General features: G+C 38.9%; 1 protein-coding gene across 7 annotated transcripts; it reads right to left on the bottom strand.

Moving 5' to 3' along the window:
- Positions 1–519: 519 nt before the first annotated feature.
- pld2 (phospholipase D2) lies at positions 520–21,193 on the bottom strand. 7 transcript variants are annotated; one of them, XM_085288736.1, is made up of 25 exons: positions 21,063–21,193; positions 16,570–16,730; positions 16,355–16,482; positions 15,514–15,528; positions 14,659–14,801; positions 14,420–14,513; positions 14,249–14,314; positions 13,335–13,393; positions 12,994–13,239; positions 12,746–12,889; positions 12,577–12,660; positions 12,368–12,446; positions 12,131–12,241; positions 11,837–12,013; positions 11,594–11,750; positions 11,350–11,468; positions 10,811–10,924; positions 7,766–7,870; positions 7,328–7,416; positions 6,319–6,432; positions 5,758–5,804; positions 5,443–5,577; positions 3,627–3,780; positions 3,287–3,404; positions 520–3,172 (listed from the first exon to the last, which is right to left on the bottom strand). In XM_085288736.1, the coding sequence occupies exons 2-25, from the start codon at positions 16,700–16,702 to the stop codon at positions 2,948–2,950; spliced, it is 2,856 nt and encodes a 951-aa protein (XP_085144862.1). In that variant the 5' UTR covers positions 16,703–16,730; positions 21,063–21,193; the 3' UTR covers positions 520–2,947. The 7 variants fall into 7 exon arrangements, with proteins under 7 accessions (XP_085144862.1, XP_085144859.1, XP_085144864.1 ...); XM_085288733.1 differs by lacking the exon at positions 21,063–21,193 and adding an exon at positions 20,723–20,962; XM_085288738.1 differs by lacking the exon at positions 21,063–21,193 and adding an exon at positions 20,748–20,962.
- Positions 21,194–21,231: the final 38 nt, after the last annotated feature.

Raw genomic sequence — 21,231 nt, 5'->3', positions numbered from 1 at the left:
AAAATACTGCTGAATAAACAATGCAGATTTTGGTAATAAGTGCCACATCTAACAAATATTCTCCTCGTCTTGGTTTTATGTGTGCGTCATCCAGCAGATTGGAGATTGTTATAGTCAGTTTTCCATTAGAGCAAGCTCACCTTTATAGTGCTTGTCAATACTGCATGAATCAGTTCCAAAGCTTTTCCAGATAAGCACCTGACTGTTATTAAAAGAAGAAGAAAAAAAACAGACTGTATGGCAATAACCTGAACAATGCATTAGTCATTTAGTGAACATTAAGCTTTCATGCCACGAATACCAGTTTCCTGTGTAAAGCACATGCTCTCTCTTAGAGTAACTATTTGCTTAAAGGATATCCAGCTAACAAAGGATATTGCTTCCATGGTGACAAAAGTAGTTTAGATATAAACAATTAACATTTCCCCTTTTCTGTTTCTCTTGCCATGTGATAGACATGTCTAGACAGTCATTTTAGTTGCGTTAAGATTTTATACAGAATAGAAATGCATGCTGATACACATTTGAAAGTTTTATTTTTTAAATATATTAAATCCAGTTTGAATGCAGTCTTTTCTTTTTAAAAAGAAAGCACTAATGTTTACAAAAGTAATACAAGACAAGGCTGAAAAAAGTAAATTTTTCAAACAGAGTAGATATTCGGATATAAAAAACAAGTTCATGTTAAAAAAAACAGAATAAAATACAAGTTGCTCATAATTGCACTAACAAGACTAAGAATATTGGTCATCGCTCTCTACCCCTGAGTGTTAGTAACCCTATACATTAGTAATTATAAGGTAATGACATTGATCTACAGAGACAAGGTTTCACACAGTGACTCTCAGGAATGAATACAAACACATTTCAATGAGTAATAAATTCATAAAAGTGGTTTGGGAATGCTGATTATTGGTCTATTAAAAATAAAATTCATGAGAGAAACCGTATAAGGTCACTTTTCGGTATATTACAGGCATTTCTGCAGAACTTAAAAGGAACACCAGTTAAGACAACCACTTTGGGCTGCAAGAAAGAGGGTAGAAAATATATATATGGAAGGGCTTATAGTGTCTTTTAATATCTTACATAGGTAAGCATCCATATTTCTAAACACAGATGCTTTAACTGAACAACAATCCTGTGAGACACTTCATGTAGACTTGGTCGCATGGGGCACCTGTCCCATTCACAGACAGCTTTGCAATGGAACCGCCAAGGTAATGTTTTTCACTCATAGGTGTGTGTCAGAAGCTCATACAACAGTCTGGATTATTCACTTAACTGTGATTTACTGTCATTGCATTGTTCTGGGTCATCTTTTATCTGGTCTCTTTAAAAGAAACATGTGCAAAGGCTCAACCCCCTTCCAGAACACACACACACACACACACACAGTAGTCATAACACTAGCACAAGGCTAGGAATATAAAACAGAGTCCCATTTACAAGTTTTACAGACTGGCCTTTATCCTCTTCTGCTGTTTGTTGCTGTAAAAAACTTGTGATGAAAGTGCATGTAATAAAACCTGGCCTAGTGCTTCAGATATTGAAAAATGAGTTACAGTTTTGCCCGAATGCACAATCTACAGTTGCAGAAAAATGTACATTCCCCCTCGCTTTGATTTTCCATCAACCCTTAGAATCCAATTCCTGTTTTTCTAAGGCACATACTGTACCTTACCCGCTGTATTATTACATGATATCTCAGTCAATGCAATGACACAAAAGAGGTAAAGGTTTCCTGTCTATTTTCACCAGCAATGCTACAAATGTATCCAGTAGAAGACATTTAAAGACTTCCCAACAGCAGTCACGGCTTGGTCACAGCTCAAGGGAATGACATTTCAAAAAAACAGCCCCGTGATGCCCCAAAATGGCAATCAGTGAGAACGTGAAAACGACATCACGTCACAACTCAAGTCAGCGTTATGGCTAAAAATAGTGGACCTAAACAAACGGCTATGTCTGTGAGCAAATGTAACATACGGTACACATGAAAGATGCTGGACCCAACATAAAAATAGCTGCGATATTCAGTGGTCTCAAGTGGGCAGTGGAATGTTCTGTTCTGGACTGTCGACAGTATGGTGGGAAAAATTCACTAAGGTGTCATGGAGACTTAAAAAAATGCAACAATTAGCAGGAAATCAACCTAACACCCTTTAATTATCTTGTTCTGCTTTTCTTTCCGCTCTCACAGTTTCCCCACCTGATCATATATCCAGAAATGGTCAGCAGCCCTAGCAGAATATTAGCTTCCTTTTTCCCAGTGCACCATCCTGATTTAGTAAGTTGTACCTCTTATCAGCACTCTCCCTATTCTGCCCTATCCAGTCTTTATTTCAGCTACAATCCAGTCATCTCTTTATATCCGTCACCATAACAACCACAAATGTTCTGACAGATTTTCTGGCACTGCAGTGAGAGGTGAAGCCTCAGAGGGAGAGAGTGAGAGAAAAGAGACAGAGAGAGAGAGTCACCCACCCACCCAAAAATCGTGCACCAATAAATGTACACTATGTTCCCAGATCATGTGAGATGCTTGATTTCTAATACAACCTTGCAATCCTCTCCTGACTCATACATTCATTTATCTGTGCTCTGCACCGCCGCCAGACATGCAGATCAGATCACACTGAAGCTATTATAAAGCAGACATCACAAACAAATTGGTCAGCACAACCTAATATAGACAGGACATTGTAAAATTTGCATGTCAGTAGCTAACATCAGTCACATTAGCCCATTGTCAATCAAAAAGACAAAGTAATCATAAGTGGATCATTAATAAATTTGATAAGGGTAACACCTCTCTCCGCCTCTCACCATTCAAGTGCTGGTGCTGTAACTCCTTCTGTTTACTGTGCTGACAACAGGAAAGATGGTTGCAGTACAGCAGCAGTTGCATTGTCATGTAGTAGTCTGAACATGGCTGAGCTGCTGCTTATGTCCACAGCCCTACAGGAGCCATGCCTTCTTTAGTGTTCCGTGGAGGCAGCAAGTTTTCCTTACACAGGAACTTTAAGGGGAAATGGACCAGCACTCCTCGGATGGCCTTTAGTTCCTCTTTGGCCTGCTCGGGGTCTGTGTCACAGAGGCGAGCCACATTTAAATAGTCCCTCAGGGCTTGCATGCTATGGACACTGTTGCAGGGCAGGCACTTGAACACCTGTGATACAGTAGGGCCACAGAGCCAAGAAGAACAAAGAGCGGTGAGAGAAGTGAAAATACATATTGATACAATTAGATATATATATAAAAAGGTTTTTGGGTCAATTCACACCTTGTCATAAATGTTAACATTCGTTTTAGCAGTGTCATTCCAAACCAAGAAGAAGAACTCATCACTGATTGGATCGTCAATATTTATACTGGGGTCTGAAGCAGCTCCAACAAGAACCCTGGTATAGCAAAGGCCAAAAATATTCAAATAACAGAAAAAAATATGGTTAAGTAATGACAAAACTGCACAGGTTTCCCATGCAGGATCAAATATTTTTGCTTGTCTGTGTGTAAAAAGAAGCCCATATACTTAGAGGTCTCACTCTCACATTTGTATCTTGTAGCAAAACTACATTAGACTATAAGTTGCTAATAAGTCATCAATAGGCTTTTGCCCTGACCTGAAGCACTCTTTGCGTAGAGCAAGTGTCAGTGGTCCTGCCTGGTATTCCTCCCCTCCCATGATGGATGGGACCCTCTCTTCATCTTCCACAAATACTGCCAACTCACTGTCTCGGGAGCCCAGCATGCTACGGTCATTAATGTTGGCTGATCCTGGAGCAAAAACGGACAGTACAAGCATTTACAGTGTGTCCATTCAGAAGCATGATTCATGTAAAAAAATAAATTAATTAATTAATTAATAAATAATAATAATAATTATATATATATATATATATATATATATATATATATATGTTTTAGCCTTATTTAAAATGAGTGCTGCTTTTTTTTTCTCTAGTTCTGCTTTATCTAATAGGTCCATGGACTGTTTAGAACATTTTGTTTATCTTTCTTCATGTATTAAGTGCAAAAGAAAAAAATACATAGAACCTATAGCCGACAACCTATAAGGTGTACAGAATATAGTGAGAAATCTCCAATGCATTCACGTCTATTTACTCTGGAGGAGGCTGTAAAATTTTGGAAATGGAGTTCAATATGTCAGCATGAGTCTCTAAAGCTCAAATCTGTCTAATGACAGAGATTCAGAGGTGATTTGTTGACAAAATCCTGATTTTTTTTTAAAAAATTTTTTGCCGCTGTTAGCCTCTGTTAGTGAAACTTTCTTTGAAGTGGTTCTAACATTTTTGACCTCGGATATTTTCATACAGTGTGAAAATGTATTCAGACTCTTTATCAGAGTGATCTTTAGGACACTCTAGTCTAACATTAGCTAGCACAATGTTAGCATAACCAGCTGTTGTTGCCATTTAGTTGGCTAATTATCAGCTCTCCAGATATTGGAGGATCACATGTCTGATCTGCTGACAGTAAGTAACTGCAGCAGTATCGACATTAAATACGATTGTTTAAGCGTGTTTTTTTGTTAGAGCACTGACTTCAGTTCAGGAGATAAAACAAACGCATGACCCTTCATACCTTCTTGAGTCTAAAGGTGCAGACATAAATTACATTTGTCTCCACACCTATGAGTTCACTTCTCCTCCACCTTTGGCGTACTGTGTATGTAGCTGTCTCTACCCACATACATAAAACATGATTAAGCGGGACGGCGATGTTCATCTGAATCACTGTATTCAAGAGGGTGGGGTAACATGGTTAACTTCCATCGATTAGTGCCCGCTTCTATGTATTTTTAATGGATTACGTTTATGAGAATGCATCAGTTTGTTGGAAAACGTACTTACACACTAATCAATATTTATAAGTATGTTGTTGAGTATAATATTCTGTTTTTCTGTTCAACAAACTCAAAAAACAACTTCACTGTACCTTTAAGAATTCAGATAAATCTTTTTAAAAGGTAATGCAAAGCTAACTGTCATCAATAGCTAGTGGGTTCCAGAGCACGTTTAAGCAAATGCAATCCCTCTGTTCCTCCCACAAAGACTTGCATGTGAATCTGGAGTAAGCCTAAAATCTTAAAGAGTGTAAGGCTAAACAATGAAAGAAAGAAAGAAAAAAGAATTCAAAAGTCATTGCACTCATCCATTTTTTAAGTCGTCCTATTTTTTTTATCTTTTTATATATAAATGACTGTATTCGTTCATATCCGTATTCTACAGTTATAGGTGCTACTAAACTACATATAAAATGTATCGATTCAGTTTTATTGTTACACTGAAAGCCAAAAACACATTAAAAAAAATCATATCAGCTGCAGGCAGCATTATGTCATCATCATTTTGTCATGAACCTCTGTGATGACTCAAGGTCAGAATTATAATCCTTGAATGCCCAGCGGTGACTCACCAATGATATAGCAGCGGTCATCAGCAATGAGGGTCTTGCTGTGAACATAGATGAGCTCTGTGACAGGTGACTCGGAGAGCTGGGCATGCGTCCTCAATCCGCACAGTGTGATGTACTCTGTCCACTGATCCTTCACTGCAGGCCAGAGCAGAATCACATTATTTACATGAGATGATGTGAAGTGAAGACCAGTAGAGTCAATTTAAAGGAACAACTCAAGGGGAAGGAAAGATGCATGTTAGCCAGGCAGCAAAGGCTGATGTCAGGCTGATTTCCGAGGTCTAACAAAGCAGGTAAGTGACAAAAAAAACTTACATTCGCTTAGTCTTGACAGGATGGAGAACTCCCCTCGGCACATGGTCCTAGGATGACAGAATAAAACCTTACATTAAGAAAGCCAGCCAGCATAAGGGGAAATAATTTAGGAATCTCACAAAAAAAAACCCAAAAATATCTAGCGCATATACAGAGAGTACACTTCTGGGCATAACATCAAAGGCAGATTTGGAAATGTGATGGATGATAGTGAAACCATAACATGGCCATGCTGCATTCTGGCAATAACAACATGCTGACAAAGCTGATTAAGCAACATCACTCAATGTAATATGTAATATGACTCGATATGCTCTATTCCAGTTGGACCAGTTGATTGATAGAAACCTTACATGCATGGTAGCTACCCCAACTTCCATTACCAGTTTTATTGACATGTCTTATGCATTTTCTATCAGTGACATTTCTGCTCAATCAGAAATATGTCTTTAAACCAGACGAAGCTGAGAAGTCTTGTTTTTACTGTGGCTTTCATAAGTTGTAGTGCTTGCTGATGTGTGGGCTGAGTGCAGAGTGCTAATGGGCGGAAAAGGCTCTCACCTGTAAGTGAAGTGCAGAATAGCTTGAATGGCATTTCCACCTCCTGTACTGATGTCTCCTTCAAATCCAGGAAGCAGAGGCACCACCACATACACCCTGTACTTCTTCTTTTCTCTGAAAAAACACAACATCAACACTGTACATTGTACTCTGCAGATAAAAGATGAGGTCTAATGTATATTTCTATTTGGTTTTGTTATTTCTTTGAACTAAACATTTTGTTTCAAATGTGTACCCCCAGTTTACCAGCTCAGTGATATTTGCATTTGTTCTTACATGTCTTGTCTTAACTTCTTTCACAAACTGCTGTTTTAAAGCCACAGCTTTTCTAAACATTTCAATGCAACATGGAAAAAAAACACAAGATAAATCTGATGGCATGCAAGGACCTGAGCGAGTTTCTGCTGAATTACAAAGTATGGAGCTAAATCATGGTCAAAAGTTTTACTCATTTCAAAAAGGTGATTTGAAGTTGAAATTCTTTTTGATATAAAAATAATTTGAATAAATTATTTGTTTTCATGGAAATGACTTTTTTTTTTAGTTTCATTTTTTTCAGCTTCAAATTTTATTTTCTGTTACAAATTAATTTGTTTTTTCAGTTTCGGGCCTTTTCCCCCGCTTTTTTTCATTTGTCAAACTTTTGACCCTGATTTTGTGTTGTGGGCATGTGTCAAGTGGGCGAGGCATGGGCAGGGCATACACTAATGATTGACAGCCGCTGTCACACATCGTCACAAGTTAAAAATGAGCATCTTAGCTGAAGATGGCCACTGCTCCTTCATGGGATGCTGCTGGCCAACAAGTAAGAAACACTTGTAACTGTTGTATGTGTGTCTGAGCTGATAGAATTCAGCTACTTCTGCTTCTTAAATTGCCCAGGGACTGCAGATGGAAATTAGCTAGTAGCTAAATCTGGTACAAAACATATTTAATGAATGCATTTTGTACACAGCCCTTCCGAAAGACAATAGACAAATATTAGAAAACCAACACACTCAAATCATACCTGTAGGCACGCAGAATTCGATTCACGATTGCATCACCAATGCCATTATGGACAGTCTTCTGGTCGGAACAGCTGATGAAGAACTGGTTCTAAGGGCAGAGGCAAGGCAGATGGTGGCTCAGTATGAGGTGAGGGCCAAAGCTAGCAGGTAGCTGGCAATGAAGGAAGTGGGCTTTGGATATACTCAGATTCAGGAAAAGTCATTACAGTAGGCATGCTGGTAAACAGATTTGTTTTTTCCAAATCAGAGCCTATTCTTGGGCAACATATTTGCGATTACGGTGACAATTTTGTCCCAATGGGAGCCCTGACTGTATCACTGCTGTCTAAACCATATTAAGGCACAGCGAGCCTTAATATGGTTTAGACAGGATGACACACTGCCTGCTTAAAGATGTACATTTATCTGTAAAGTGCTACAATGTTAATCTTAATTACCTCGATGTAGATGTAGTGTTCACTCTTGTTGATGGTGTCGATGTAGGCGTTATGGATTGAGCTCTCACAGGTTCCAGTTGACCAACGATCAGCAGAGCGCAGCACCTGAGAAAACCCCAAAAATTCAACTTAGCACTGGATATACTTATAAATCATGCATATATTTTATCTCTTTTCAATGGTGTCATTTTACTATTACTGTGGATATTCACCATTGCAATCACACTTACATATCATATTACCATGGACATGTAAATTCGCCCATTTCTATGAATTTTAATAGGATACTTAACAGAAGAAATGGAGCAGATGCACAAAAAGGGAGCGCACCTCTTAAAGTTTGAAGACAGATTGTGTAATCTGAGGCAATGAGCCTGAAACCTGAATAAAGCAGCTACAGAACCTGATAGGAAAGCTACAACATAATGGGGAGCAAGGGTTATGGTTACAGGCCACCATCCACAATAGAAGTATCTGTTACTGGACACTCACTGATTGAGCGGTTTTAACTGCAGCATGTAACACTGGCTAAAAATACTGATTAAATACAGTTCTAACATATTGTCATCTTGTTTTTGAATTATTCTAACAAAACAAGCATCTTCACAAAGTTGCTAACGCACCATCTTTAGCAATATATTATTATTTTATTATTCTGTTAAGGGGATATCTGCTAGTTGTGCTGCTTATGCTGGTGTCTCTCTGGACCATAGATCCTATGAAGCCTGTTGCAAATGAGATACTGCCACTTGTAATCCCACTCTGTCCTTGGCATTGCATTTGTTTTCTCTGGCTTTACTAAACAGGATAAATATGTTGGAAGTAGTTTTGTTCTACAGGCTTTACTTTTGTTCCACCATCTGCCATAGCACAAAAAAAAAAAAAAACCCAGCAAATACTGAATAGCTGCATTTCCAACACTAGAACAGTGTCTCTTTGTTGTAGCACAGAAATACCCATCTGATTTCCTCTGTAAGATTGACCTGGCAGCACAAAAGAATAAATTCATGTAAAAGTCAGTAGAGGTCTTTCATTCTTGGCTTGTTTACAGCAATTAAGGTCTTAAATAATTATTCAATAAGAATACAGTATACATATGACCAACAGCAACGTTTCATTAATGTGCACTCTACATGTTTTCAATTCTTCTTGCCGTCTTAACAGTGATGTTGAAAGCTCTCTTTACACCATGTCATTATAGCTTGGAGCTGTGTGACACAAAAAGTCTTTCATATGAGCACTGGCAGCTAGAGGCAAAGTCTTTGTGTTTTCCCGTATCCAAGGTTGACCTTCTGTGTAGGAGAACCCAGTTTCTATCAAGCTCTAGTGTGAAGCCTACAGTCCTGTGCAAATGAAAGTACAGACTCTTTTAGTTCTAAGGTTTTACATATCAGACAGAATAAAAAAAATTATCTGGTTCAAGCTAGCCTGCCCAAATAATCACCGCACCACCACCATGCATGACAGTGAGGTGTGACAGTATGAGGTGTGTGGTCTGATCTGCCGTGTCTGGTTTATGCTAAATCTGTAGAGTCTGCACACTCGGACACTGGAGGGAATTTGCTGGGACATCCACTCCTGGGAAGATTGGGGGCTATCTTTAATATTTTCCACTTGTGAATAATCTTTGTCACTGTACAAACATGGACTTCAGATTGTAAGGAAATGACCTTAAAAACCTTCCCAGATTGATAGGCAGCAACAACTTGCTTCTCTACTGGAGGTGCTCACACTTACTGATGATTAGTTAATGAAGTGCACTTGATTAGCAGCACCTGGCTGCTACTTACCCTCGTAATTCCTATGGAAGCAGTAAGATTGTACTAAGTTTTTCACACACTGCTTTTCATTTTGGCTTCATTTTTGTTCACTAAATAATGACAGGGTAATAAGTCATGTTTTGAAGTTCATCTGAGATTGCATTTAAATAACTGTGCAATGATTAGGTTTCTCTTGTTACATAAAACATTAGAAATGAAAGGGGTTACACTTTCTTTTGCACATGACTGAACTGCTGAAACAGAACTGTGGAAAGTTTTACAACCAGCTACAGTTCTGCAGCAAATATGTAAGCAGTGATGAATAAAACTATTATATAATAATATAATAATAAATACTTATATAATGTATCTAGCATGCTAATGTCACATCATATGCACGAAGGCTCACATCTTAACCTGTCAGTGTTTTGACGACAATGTATGAAAGGGCTAAAAAGGTGCTCTTTGGACTGCAGGAAAGATCTGAAAAACCTATGTAAACATAAGCAGAGTCATTAAAGAAGGATTTTAACACTGCCCGTGTAAACAACACATTCCTCTCAAATGGAAAAGTCTAGGCTTTATTAAGTGATTATAATCAATTAAATTAGGATTACAACAAAGTTAAAGGACCACAACAACCAAAGTGGTTCCAGTATGTTTTCCTGCGTGCTATCCTTGGCAATAGATGAGAATATGCTGGGCACTAATGATTGATTGATTTGTTCATGCTTTTGGAAACTATACTCAGCAGCTGTGGGAGGCACAGTGAAAGAGTTAGAGCCACTAACCTGTTTAAGATTACTTGCTCCTTGTATAATTGACAGCATATAAAGAAAATGGTCATGTTGACCAAAATGATATGTTGTTTTACTTTAAAGCCCACAAAATTCACAATTTAATTTGCATAATATGAATTTGCACATCTGTGCTGTTGTCAGCAACCTGGAACACACAACAAGCAAACAGCTCCAGATACAGAGTCCACCAGCATGTTGCTGTTGTTGTGGCTCTGCAAATTACCAGCTGGCTAACGCATCACATTAGCGTTACTACTGGTGATTTAAGCAAATTGGAAAAAAATATAGTTCTCAGAGGGCCATGGAAGTGGGTAGTTACCCACAGGGAATTCCTGGAACTGTTTAATCTTAAAGCACCTAAAACATACCCTGACCACAGTAGCACATATGTGGGCCTATCTGTGAGCAAAAAGACTAGAACTTTAAAAATTTTATATTTACACAGATGTTGACGTCATCTTGAGTCTGTGTGTGAATATACATACCTGCACTTTGGCTTTCTTGGACCCAGGCACAGTGAATGGCAGAGAGTCAGCAGTGGAATGAGACTTGGGGAGTAGGTAAGGGTAGAAGTCGTCTTTGTACTTGATTTTGAAGGTCTGAAGAGGACAGAAAAAATGAATCAATTTCAGTTTTGTCACTTTCCTGTTACTCATGTTTCCAAAGCATTGCTTAAAGGTTTTTAAGCAATACTTCTAATGGAAACATGAGGGTTGGGGATGTTTTTGTTTTTTTTAGGACTTACTGTATGAGTCATATTACCACACAGGATACAAGGTCCAAGTCAGTAATACAGGAGTCTGATTATTTTAAGCTCTGTTTTAGTAAAGATCACCTATTTTCAATCCAATGTTTCAGTTTCACAACTTTGGATATTTATAGTATAAATGTTAAACCAACCTGTAGCTTGTACACCTATAGACTCATTTGTAAAGCAAAAGTGATGTTTACAATATACATATAGATATTTAAAGATCAATGTTAAAACTATTGCTGTTTAACACAGCTTTCTTTTGTGTCTGACCTTGGTAAAATTCCAGCGCTGGATGAAGTGGCGGGCTACATCCCTGGCAGCTTTGCCATGAAAAGCTGCAGACAGGTCACGCCACGGCATGCGAGGAACTGTAGTACGATCAATGTTATCTGACAAGATAAAAGAGGGGGGAAAGGAAGCAAAAAAAAACCAAAACAAGTCTTTCATCTCTCTGTTCAGGCATTGTCAGTGTATGTGTGTGCATGAGCTGCTGAAAGAAATTTAGATAGAGTACCTTCAAATGGTCTATCCAGCTGGACCCAGTCTCTCTTGATAAAGTTATTGTAATCTTTGCCAAGCCACAGTTTAGTGTTACCAGTCAAATCATGTGGGTCCTGCTCTCCTTGCTTATCTGGCTCAGATGTTTTAGAGCCACCAGCCATACCATTGCCCTGGATAACAGAGTCATCCATTACAGTCTGTACGGTTCACAGTACATTCTTACATCTACATCGTTCCTCGTTTCGCCTTCAGTTACCCCATCGGTCGTCTCTGTCAAACCAAGGTCAGTTAGGTGATGCTGGCTGTCATCCCATCTCCCAAAAGCCAGGTCAAGCCCCCCTACAAAGGCTACTGTTTGGTCAATGGCCACCATCTTCTCATGGTGAGCCCACAGAAACACCACAGAAGACACGTGGTCAGGATGCCGCATCACCTGACGGATCAGTGGGTAAAACTGGTGTTAAAATGTGCATTCAGGGCTCTTTTGACAGTTATTTGTGTCCCTCCTCTCCTACTACTCTACAAGACATTGTGCAGAGAAGTGAAAGACCTTGATGTTTGGGTGCATATTCATTAGAGTCCTCTTGCTGTGCTCACTATTGATGCCAAGTGCCATCTCTACCTCTTTGTACAGCAGTACACACACTTTGACTCCCATTTCCTGCAGAAACAGGTTCATTTAAAGTAATGTTATTTAAAAAAAACTCTACAAATTATATACATTTTGAAAAAGAAGAAGAAAAAAAAAACAAGATGGCAACAAAAACAAGACAGAGAGACTCCCTACTGCTTTGCGTTTGAGGATCTCATCGAGCCGCCAGTAGTAGTTAGTTGCTGGTCTCTTTAGGAAGACTTCAGGACTGAGCCTGTGAAAAAAGCCCAAAAAAAAACCGCGCACACACACACAGAATACGTTTCCAGGTTTAACTAAAATATTGAAAAATTATAGTTACATAAAGATTTTGATCAGCAAATCCAGACATTTTTGACACCTACCACCAATCTGTGATGAAAATCTCCTCCTTGGCTTGTTCGAGAGCATCAGCCAGGTCAGCGAAGTAACCACTTCCATTCACATACCTTCAAATAATGAAAGGTAAATTGAGGACAAATCCTAAAAGATTATTGGAATTATTACAAATATGAGCCAGACTACATAACTGACCATTTAGTGAGCGTGTCCTCCCGCGGTGGAGCGAATCCTTCGAAGCGTTGCGTTTTGAGAAAGTCACATGTTTCTGCCAGATGCTTGATTTCAGAATTCCACCATTGACTTTGCCTATAGCCGTTGCACTTGATAATCAAATTCCTGATTAAAAGGATTAAAAGCACAAAGGCAATACGTGCATCACAAACACAGCAAAAACACGCAAAACTCAGTACATATAATACACAAAGACAAAGCTGACCTACCGATTAAAGTTCTCAAAGCACACTCCATATTTGGTGCCTGTGTCAGCACGACCCACTTTTGTTTTGAACTCTGGATCAAACAGCAGCACAAAGTCGATGCTGCCACTATCTCGTTTCATGTACAACAGGAAAGAGTCTTTCACCACCAGCCAGCGGCGTGACCAGCGGAAGCAGATCTGATGATGGCCTATACAGTTCAGGCCTAGGATTCGGTGACCCCCTGACCTCTTCAAGATATATCCCTCCCTGAGTCAAGATCAGACATATTATGCAATGAACACCTGCCATACCCTTATTCACTCCCAACCCACTAAAATACATGAGCTCAGTGTTTTGCTTACAAGCCCTTGGGTCCAAGATCAGAGACAAAGGAGAGGGGACTGATGGAGAGGAACTCCAGCTGCAAAACAAAATATAACTCAAAATGCAGTCATTTTACTTGAGATTTACTTTGTATGTCGAGATGGTACAATGAAAAGTCTTGAGCCACTTCCCTTTTCTTTGTATTTTGCTAGAAACATTAGAAATAGATGCAACAATTTATTTAAAAATGTCCAAACATACATGGGAGTACAGTATAAAAATCAAGAAAATCAGGTACTGTACAATTCTAACAAGCTTCAAAGTCAATATTTGGTCATATTTTGTCCAACTCATGACTGAGAGTGTTCCACTGTGGGTTTTTCTATCCACGTATCCTTTGCTGCATTGGCATAAACCTGTTGCCAATTAGAGGCTTTCTAGATGGGTATTGTATGGTGAATCAAAATGTGAAAGAATTTTTCTGTGTTCGTGCCAAGTTTTAGACTAATAGCTTTGTGGGAATCATTTTGTTGTTGCAAAAACATCATTTCATTCTTGTAAGACTATGTTATCTTTTGCATTTTTGGTAGATTCATTTTATGAAAGTGGGTTAAATTATGTGTTTTTATGACAGGCTGCCTGACACAATTTAAAACCGATTCTTTGTTAAGTTGTCTGTTAAGTGTAGACAACACTGGTTCATTCCTTGGGTTAGGTGCATCTTTTGTACTTGAATGATGTACTTGAATGATGAATAGGTATGCGTTAAGTGTCTTAACAAACAAAAAGACATTTCTCTAAAAATAGTCAGGTACTAGGACTGAAAATGTATGAAAAATCAGCCATTTTTAAAGAATATCTTGAAAAGGTCTGGGTCCTTGGAAGCAAAATATACAGAGGGCTGATTTAAAACTTTTGCAATGTAGTGTATATATTATTCACCCATGCTTACCATGCTGCTATCATTTTTACAGAATGTGTTCTCCAGTAGACAATTCAGGTACTCCTCAAGGTATTTCTGCATTAGAAGAGCACATATTTACAATTTACTTACCAGCTGCTACTTGTAAAATTATGTGATGCTTCAAAATATGTTCAGTGTGTGGAAGACTGATTTATATACCACTTTGCTGGAGGTTCTTCTGGCCCACTCAGTCCCATGTAGGCTGGGCATTTCCTCCGACATATTTCTCAGCTGCTGCCTCTCCTTTGCAAATCTTTGAGGAAAATTTGAATATTCAAAAACATTCTGCGCTTGAGAGAACTGCCATAAAAAAAGCTCAAAACAAACAATTACTCAGATTTCAACTGCATTAAGAGAGAAAGGACAAGTTGCACAGTTAAATCGATCAGCACACCAACCTTCCAATAGGCAGTAAATGAAGCATCATCTTGTGCTTGTAAAGGTCGCGATGCACCTCCTGAAAGTTCTTGTACTTCCTCTTTATAGTCCAGTGGAACTGGCCATGTGTTAGATGCAATGTATACAGGGTCCCAATACTAACCTGGAGGGACATCATTGATATCATACAAAAACACAAGTGTGGTGGTGAAAAAGGGGAACCACCAAATGGCAAAAATTTGAGTGATTTGAATGGAATAGAATTTTTCTTATTAGCTCTTGTTTTCATAGCAACTGGACTGTGTTTTGCCAGCCACAGCTTTAACGTAGTTCCCAGTAAGAAAGAAAGCCACAATTTGAATAGACAGATGAATTTATATCTAAATCACTTACTTGGAAGATAAGAGTTAAGACACCCAAAGTCCTTTTTTAATTGCCATTTTGTAAGTGCTGCAGATCAAAGATGAACCAGGAAGTAGCGTAAATGTTTTTTTGTTTCATATCCTCCTGAGAACCTATGTCCTCATATGGAGAAATTACATTTAGGCTTTTACGCACGTTCTACTTCATTCTACTCAATAAAGTGTTTTACACTTTGTAAAAATAAAAAAGAATGACCCCAAAAAGTTGATTCTGTTCATCTGGACAGTGAAGAAGTCACTTTCTCCCACTGAAAATACTTTACTGTGTTGTAAAATAAACCCACTGTTTCCACATGCAGACAGTTTTTATAATCAGCTAATCCCAAATAGCTAAGATTAAAAATGCATTAAAAAAAAAGTTTGGGTTTCCGGAGGATATAAGCAAATCAGGCAAGACATTTAGCATGTGGATTGGATTAAAACACGTAGAAACAAGTTTCTAATTCTACTTACATTCACCGTTCTGGACTGTGGGAGAAAGAAAATCAGAGAATGTGGATACCAGAATATGGAAAGTATATGCAAACTGACTGAGCCATCCAACTAAAACTCAGGAGTTAACTTACAAATAAAGTGACATGAAGATCAGTACTTGTTAAGATACCCATGAACTTCTGCTTTTTAATATAAATGACTATGTAGAAATAAATGTGACTGACTGTTTCATGGTCATATGGTTGGTTTCAGATCACTTAAATATTATCTTTAGGACTCATTCAACAACAGTCATAATAAAATTCACCACAAATGAAATTCTGCTGTTAATCATTTTGAATGCGAAAGAAATTTGATTTAAATGACTTTGAACGTGGCATGGTTGTAGTCTCTGGTGCCTTGCATCCATGGTTCAGGCTGCTGGTGGTAGTGGTGTAATGGAATGGGGGGGTATTTTCTTGTCACACTTTGAGCCCCGTACTACCAAGTGAGCATCATTTAAGCACCACTGAGCATTGCTGCTGGCCATGTTGATCCCTTTATGGCCAAAGTGACAGCACACTGTAAAACCCTGAAACAGCCTGCTCAGTAGCAATAAAGTTTTCTTTTGTAATTTTATCGCTCCTTTCGCTTCACTATGACTTAACGTCATGGCAAAGTAGTCAAATTTATCCCTGGCATGTCCTGAGTCAAAATCGAAAATGGGATTGTCTGTTGTTACACAGTTGTAAAGAGTTACTTATTAAGCATAAGTGTGTGTGTTTTCACTTTGGGCCCATCAAGAGCTTTCTATAAAGATTCATTAGTATCCCAAAAAGAAAAAAATGTAAAGGGTATTTTTGTAAGTTTATGGAGGTACCCTTGAGCGTGTAGTGTGCTTCTCTGTGTTGTCCAGTCTGCATTTAACAGGAACATCAGGGATGAAATAAGGTATACCCTTATCTTCTATTTCGGAAAGACGATGCACCACGATGAAAGGACGTCCTTCTGCGATTTGAAAAATTGAAGCAATCAAGAAAAATGGTTTTCTGGGAGCTTCTATCTTAAACTAAATTCATTTTCGTCGTTTCTCACCACTGCGCGACATGAGGCCATCTAGCTCGTCTTTAGTCAAATCGTGGCAGTCGTGTGAGAAGCGTCGTCTATTAAGGCTTTGGGCAGCTGCGCTCTCTGCCAACGGCTCGATCACGTCCTCTGGACTGGCCATAGCTCTGTTGCACAAATGATCAAATGCCCTGGTGAGAAGACAAAAGAAAACAGTCCAGAGATCAAAGACATGTGAAACTGTGGCCTTTCTCGTGATATAGATCATAGCAAAATCGGATTTTAAAGCAAGAGTATCTGACTTCAGATTTTCTGTAGGAAAAGTAGTAATAAAGGCAATAATACAGACCTGTAACCACAAACATGTCAGCTTTAAAACAGACAGAGAGATGCAGTTTAAGTGTTTGATGCTTAGCAAAATCCGTCAGTGTGATCATGACCTTGAAGTGAATCTAATGCTCAATAATGATGACATATCATGATTGCTCAACAGGGGGAATTCAAGGACAACCACCATTATCACTTCTGTAAAAACAGACTGCTTTAGATATCACTTGCATGAAAATAGAAAGTAAACTGGAAATGTTTGTCAGCAGCGACCTGCTAGGCAAGTCGTTTATGTCAAAACATATGAGAAGTTTAGGACAAGGTTACTGGTGAAAAAAAGGGTGTGTGAAACCCTTTGTGTTGCATGTTGGTAAATGTAGAATAGCTGAATGTTTCCTGGAAAACGAGGCTTAAGAAAAAAGAGGGAGGGAGCCTGTCTCTGTTAAGGAGAGAGAGTTTGAAACAAGGGTAAGAAAGAAAGAAGCATAATCTGCGTCTGCATTCTTTTTATCAGAAACGTGACTTTCCACTTCCACTACAAGCTACACAGGATCATGTGTAGCAAAAACAGGTTCAGGAAGAATAATAATTGAAGATCCCGTCACAATTACTGTGTCGGGCGTAAACTAGCATCTACTAATAAGGAGACTAAGAGTGAAAACAAAAGGAAATGTGACAGATGAGCTTAATAATCAGCACTTTGTGGCCAAGATTTCTTTCCACTTTTTGCTCATGTAATGAATCAAAAGCACTGCTGTTGAAGAGATCTGCACATTTGCACAGTGTATTCATCCCAAATGTGTCATCTGTACAGCCATGTTTTTTTAAATATAGATCACCACTGCGTATATGTTGTATTCGTATAAGCTTTTTTGTCTTGACAACAATCTGGTTTAGATATTAATCCCATTAGGATGGATCTTCCCCACCTTTGCTTCCCAAGAAAGCACAAGTGACATTTTAATTGCTGTGGAAAAAAATCTCCACACTAAGGCCATACTCAATTTCGGCTATTTCAATTTATACTTTTGACTTTTTTTGGTTATTTCCACTTATGGAGCTGGATCTTTTTAAGACACTCACATGTGAGATCTTTGGTGTGTTTCCACACACTTTTAGGTGTTATACTTTTGTATGAAAGACTTGCTCACACTTGTCCCTACGCAAGCAAGACGCACAATACAGAGATAAACATGATAAAAACTAAACCAAAACAGATATTTCTCATTAAGTACCAAACCCAACTAGCTGCTGTTATGTGTTTACATTTTGAAGGACTAAAGTGTTAAGTGTTGACTTAACGTGATTTCCCTGCATTTTGCATGTCTGAGTCAAACTTTACCTACACTGTTTGCTCAGGTTACTTTCACGGTAAATACTACACTATACCCACACTGTGTTTTATAAAACATGAGACTAATCAAATTGGAATGCTGTGACTGGCTGAGAAGTAAGCTATTAGCAAGAGTCCAATGATCGCAATCCTTTAAACACACACGCTATGTGTCAAGAACAATGTGGCTTTGTTTGTGTGTATGTGTGGGGTGCAATGGATGACTTTTATCTCTCAGCAGTACCGACTCTGGAGCAATTACAAATACTATCAAACACACTGATAGCAGTGCTGTGTTGAATTCAAAACATATTTTGTGTTTGTTTGGATAATGAAAAGGCAGGAGGTGAGTTCAAATCCACCATCTAGTTGGAGCCTTTCTGTGTGGAGTTTGTATGTTCTCCATGGGTACTCCAGCTTCATCGCGCAGCCCAAAGGCATGCAGTCACTGCGGTTATGTGTGAATTTCTCTATGAATGGCTGTCTGTCTCTCTGTGTCGGCCCTGTGACAGACTGACTACCTGCACCCTGCCTTTTGCCCTGTGACAGCTGAAATAGGCTCCAGCTTCCAGAAATTGAATGGATAAGTGGAAGAAAATCTATGGATAAAGGGATAAATAAGGAGATTCCTGACTTTGCTGACTCCCAGTGGTTATCTCAAACAATGACACCTGGCAAGGGAAGGGAAATGTTAGGAGACGATCAGCAAAACAATCACACTTCACATAGCAGCTTAATTCCATGCAGTTTTCACTGATGGCCTCAACTAGATAAGGATGGCACACCCTGCAATGATGATGTACAATCTGACATCACAGCTGGGTGCGTGTACAGGTGCAGCAGTGTACCTCTGACAATCCTTCACCTGCAACCTTCCCCCTCCGTTTTTTAAGCTGTTTGCATACCCATCATATTTTCTTTTTCTTTTAAACATCATTCATCAGCTCTTCAGCCTGAACATCAGCTGACCTATTTAAAAAAATGGTCTTCCCTTGATTAAGGGGAAGTTGTGCTTTGCATACGTGATTTTTAAAATGAATTTGTATGGGAAATCTACGGACCGACTCTAAAACGTGCAACCAAGTGACAGAAGACAATTGTTAGTCATCAACTTGATGACTGAAACAACAGCGCTGAGTCAACACTTGCTTACCATCAGCATTTCCCCCCAAAACTGTGCTGTGGCTAAGAATAGTCCGCCTGATCACGTTTTTAAAGCGTTAGGGCAAAAAGTCAGTGTTTAAAAAAACGTCTTAAAGAAAGACAAAGAGAGAAATAAAACAAACATCTGATGGAGTTTTCTTAAGCACACACCCTAATCTACACTAACGAAAATCACTTTTTAATTTTTTCGCCAAAGACAAAGCATCTATAAGCAGCAAAGTCTACTTAAGACTCCAGGCTGGAAAAGCTGAAGGCTAAGTTTTGGCGTCTCCACCCTTTCCCTGTTTCCCTACTACAGCCACAATCCACAAAGAGACTCGGTGTAGTTTTAAAAAAAAAACTTCCCATATAAAGACATCTGTTGGAAACAAAACATAGATTTAAGCGCGGCACTAATAGGATCGCCGTATTCCTTATCTCTACCTGCGAGTTTGCAGCTGGACAATCCGCACTCGTCAGTACTGCGACAACACAGCGGGTGGAAATAGAAGTCCGACATAAGCCTGAAAAAATACTTACTGTCAGCTAAGTTCGAGCCACGGATCGGCTCACGGCGGCTCCACACTCAGGGCGAAGAGCTTAAAGAGTCATTCAAAGTAACAAAAATGTTTCATTGTAGCCCAACCGGAGTATCAGAGAAGAGTTCATCAGTGTTAACCGTGGGTGATGCACGCTTTAGTCCCACCCACATTATTACTGGCTGTCCGATGGGACAGCGTGAGGGAAAAGATAACGTGGAAATGGTTTCTGCTGCTTTGCCACTGTTATTAGGTAAATCATACTATGTCCCTTTTTATTCTTATATGGAAAAGAGCCCGGTGATGTTCGGAATTTTGACACAAAACAAACAATGACTTCCTCCCCCTCCGGTACCTGCGGCTGTGTACATAGCAGGCGCATTCATGGACTTAGTTCACGTTACTGACGTGTGGACTGCCACAATTATCAAACACGAACACAAGTCTCGATTTCATACTTGTCAGGAAACATATATGCAGGAATTCAGATACACGAGAAGGGAGTAGGCGGCACGTATGCCATTTTCATGAGAATCACGTCAGGAGACTTCCGATTATATATATACATTTTATTTTATCCGACGAGATACCAAAATTTACATCTAAAACGCGTTTTTAGGACAAACCAACAATGTGTTTTGTACAGTTTTATTTAGAATAAAAAACTGTACAAACTTTAACGTTGAAGTGGGACACCGGAAGTACATGTTACGTGAGCATCAACTAAAATCAACCAGATTTAACTTTCATTCTAGTTTTATCTGTATTCCTATTTTCGAAGATAAACCGTGCATTGTTAGATTAAACGAACAGAGGTATGGCATTTTCATATTGCTAGTACCTAAAAAAAAGAGTTGATGACTCACGCCCATGCAAAGTGAGCGAAATCTGGAGAGTTGTTTGCATGTTAACCATAAACCAGCTTCCTCAGCCACAGCCACAGCCCCGCCTGACAGGTTGGAGAAATAATTGAAATGACTAAAAAGACTTTCCGGACTGGTTTTCGAAACAGGTACAGGTTTTAGATGACAGCACACATGCCTAGCCTGTAGCTGAAGTTGCACACGCTGAGAGAAAACAGTAACAATGTAACAGCTGAACTTTAGACTTGCTGTATCTAAAGCAAACATACTTCTAGGACTTGATATTAAAAACACAGGCGTGAAAGGTTTGGTTTTTACCTTTTGAGTTTGATTTTTTCTTTTCTTTTTTTACAATCTTGGTTTAAACAGTGATGTGACAGGTTGATGTTTTCGGGAAAATCAAAGACAACTCCAAAAACTGGTTAACAAAGTATCCCTAGTGCAACTTTCCACCACATGGAGGCGTTCAACCACAAGTCTGACTGGA

The sequence above is a fragment of the Mchenga conophoros genome, linkage group LG10, assembly GCF_057382185.1.
Source record: "Mchenga conophoros isolate Kocher_MC1m ecotype Shallow Benthic linkage group LG10, M_conophoros_male_GT1.1, whole genome shotgun sequence".
NCBI classification, from domain to species: domain Eukaryota; kingdom Metazoa; phylum Chordata; class Actinopteri; order Cichliformes; family Cichlidae; genus Mchenga; species Mchenga conophoros.
This window is presented reverse-complemented; position numbering and strand designations above follow the sequence as displayed.

Coding starts and splice junctions, on each gene's coding strand:
- pld2 (XM_085288733.1), bottom strand. CDS start 20,796: ATGGTTAACATGCAAACAACTCTCCAGATTTCGCTCACTTTGCATGGG. Junction 12,661..12,745: donor GAGGACACGCTCACTAAATG/GTCAGTTATGTA, acceptor CATTATTTGAAG/GTATGTGAATGGAAGTGGTT. Junction 6,433..7,327: donor CGAATTCTGCGTGCCTACAG/GTATGATTTGAG, acceptor GTGTTTTTTCAG/AGAAAAGAAGAAGTACAGGG.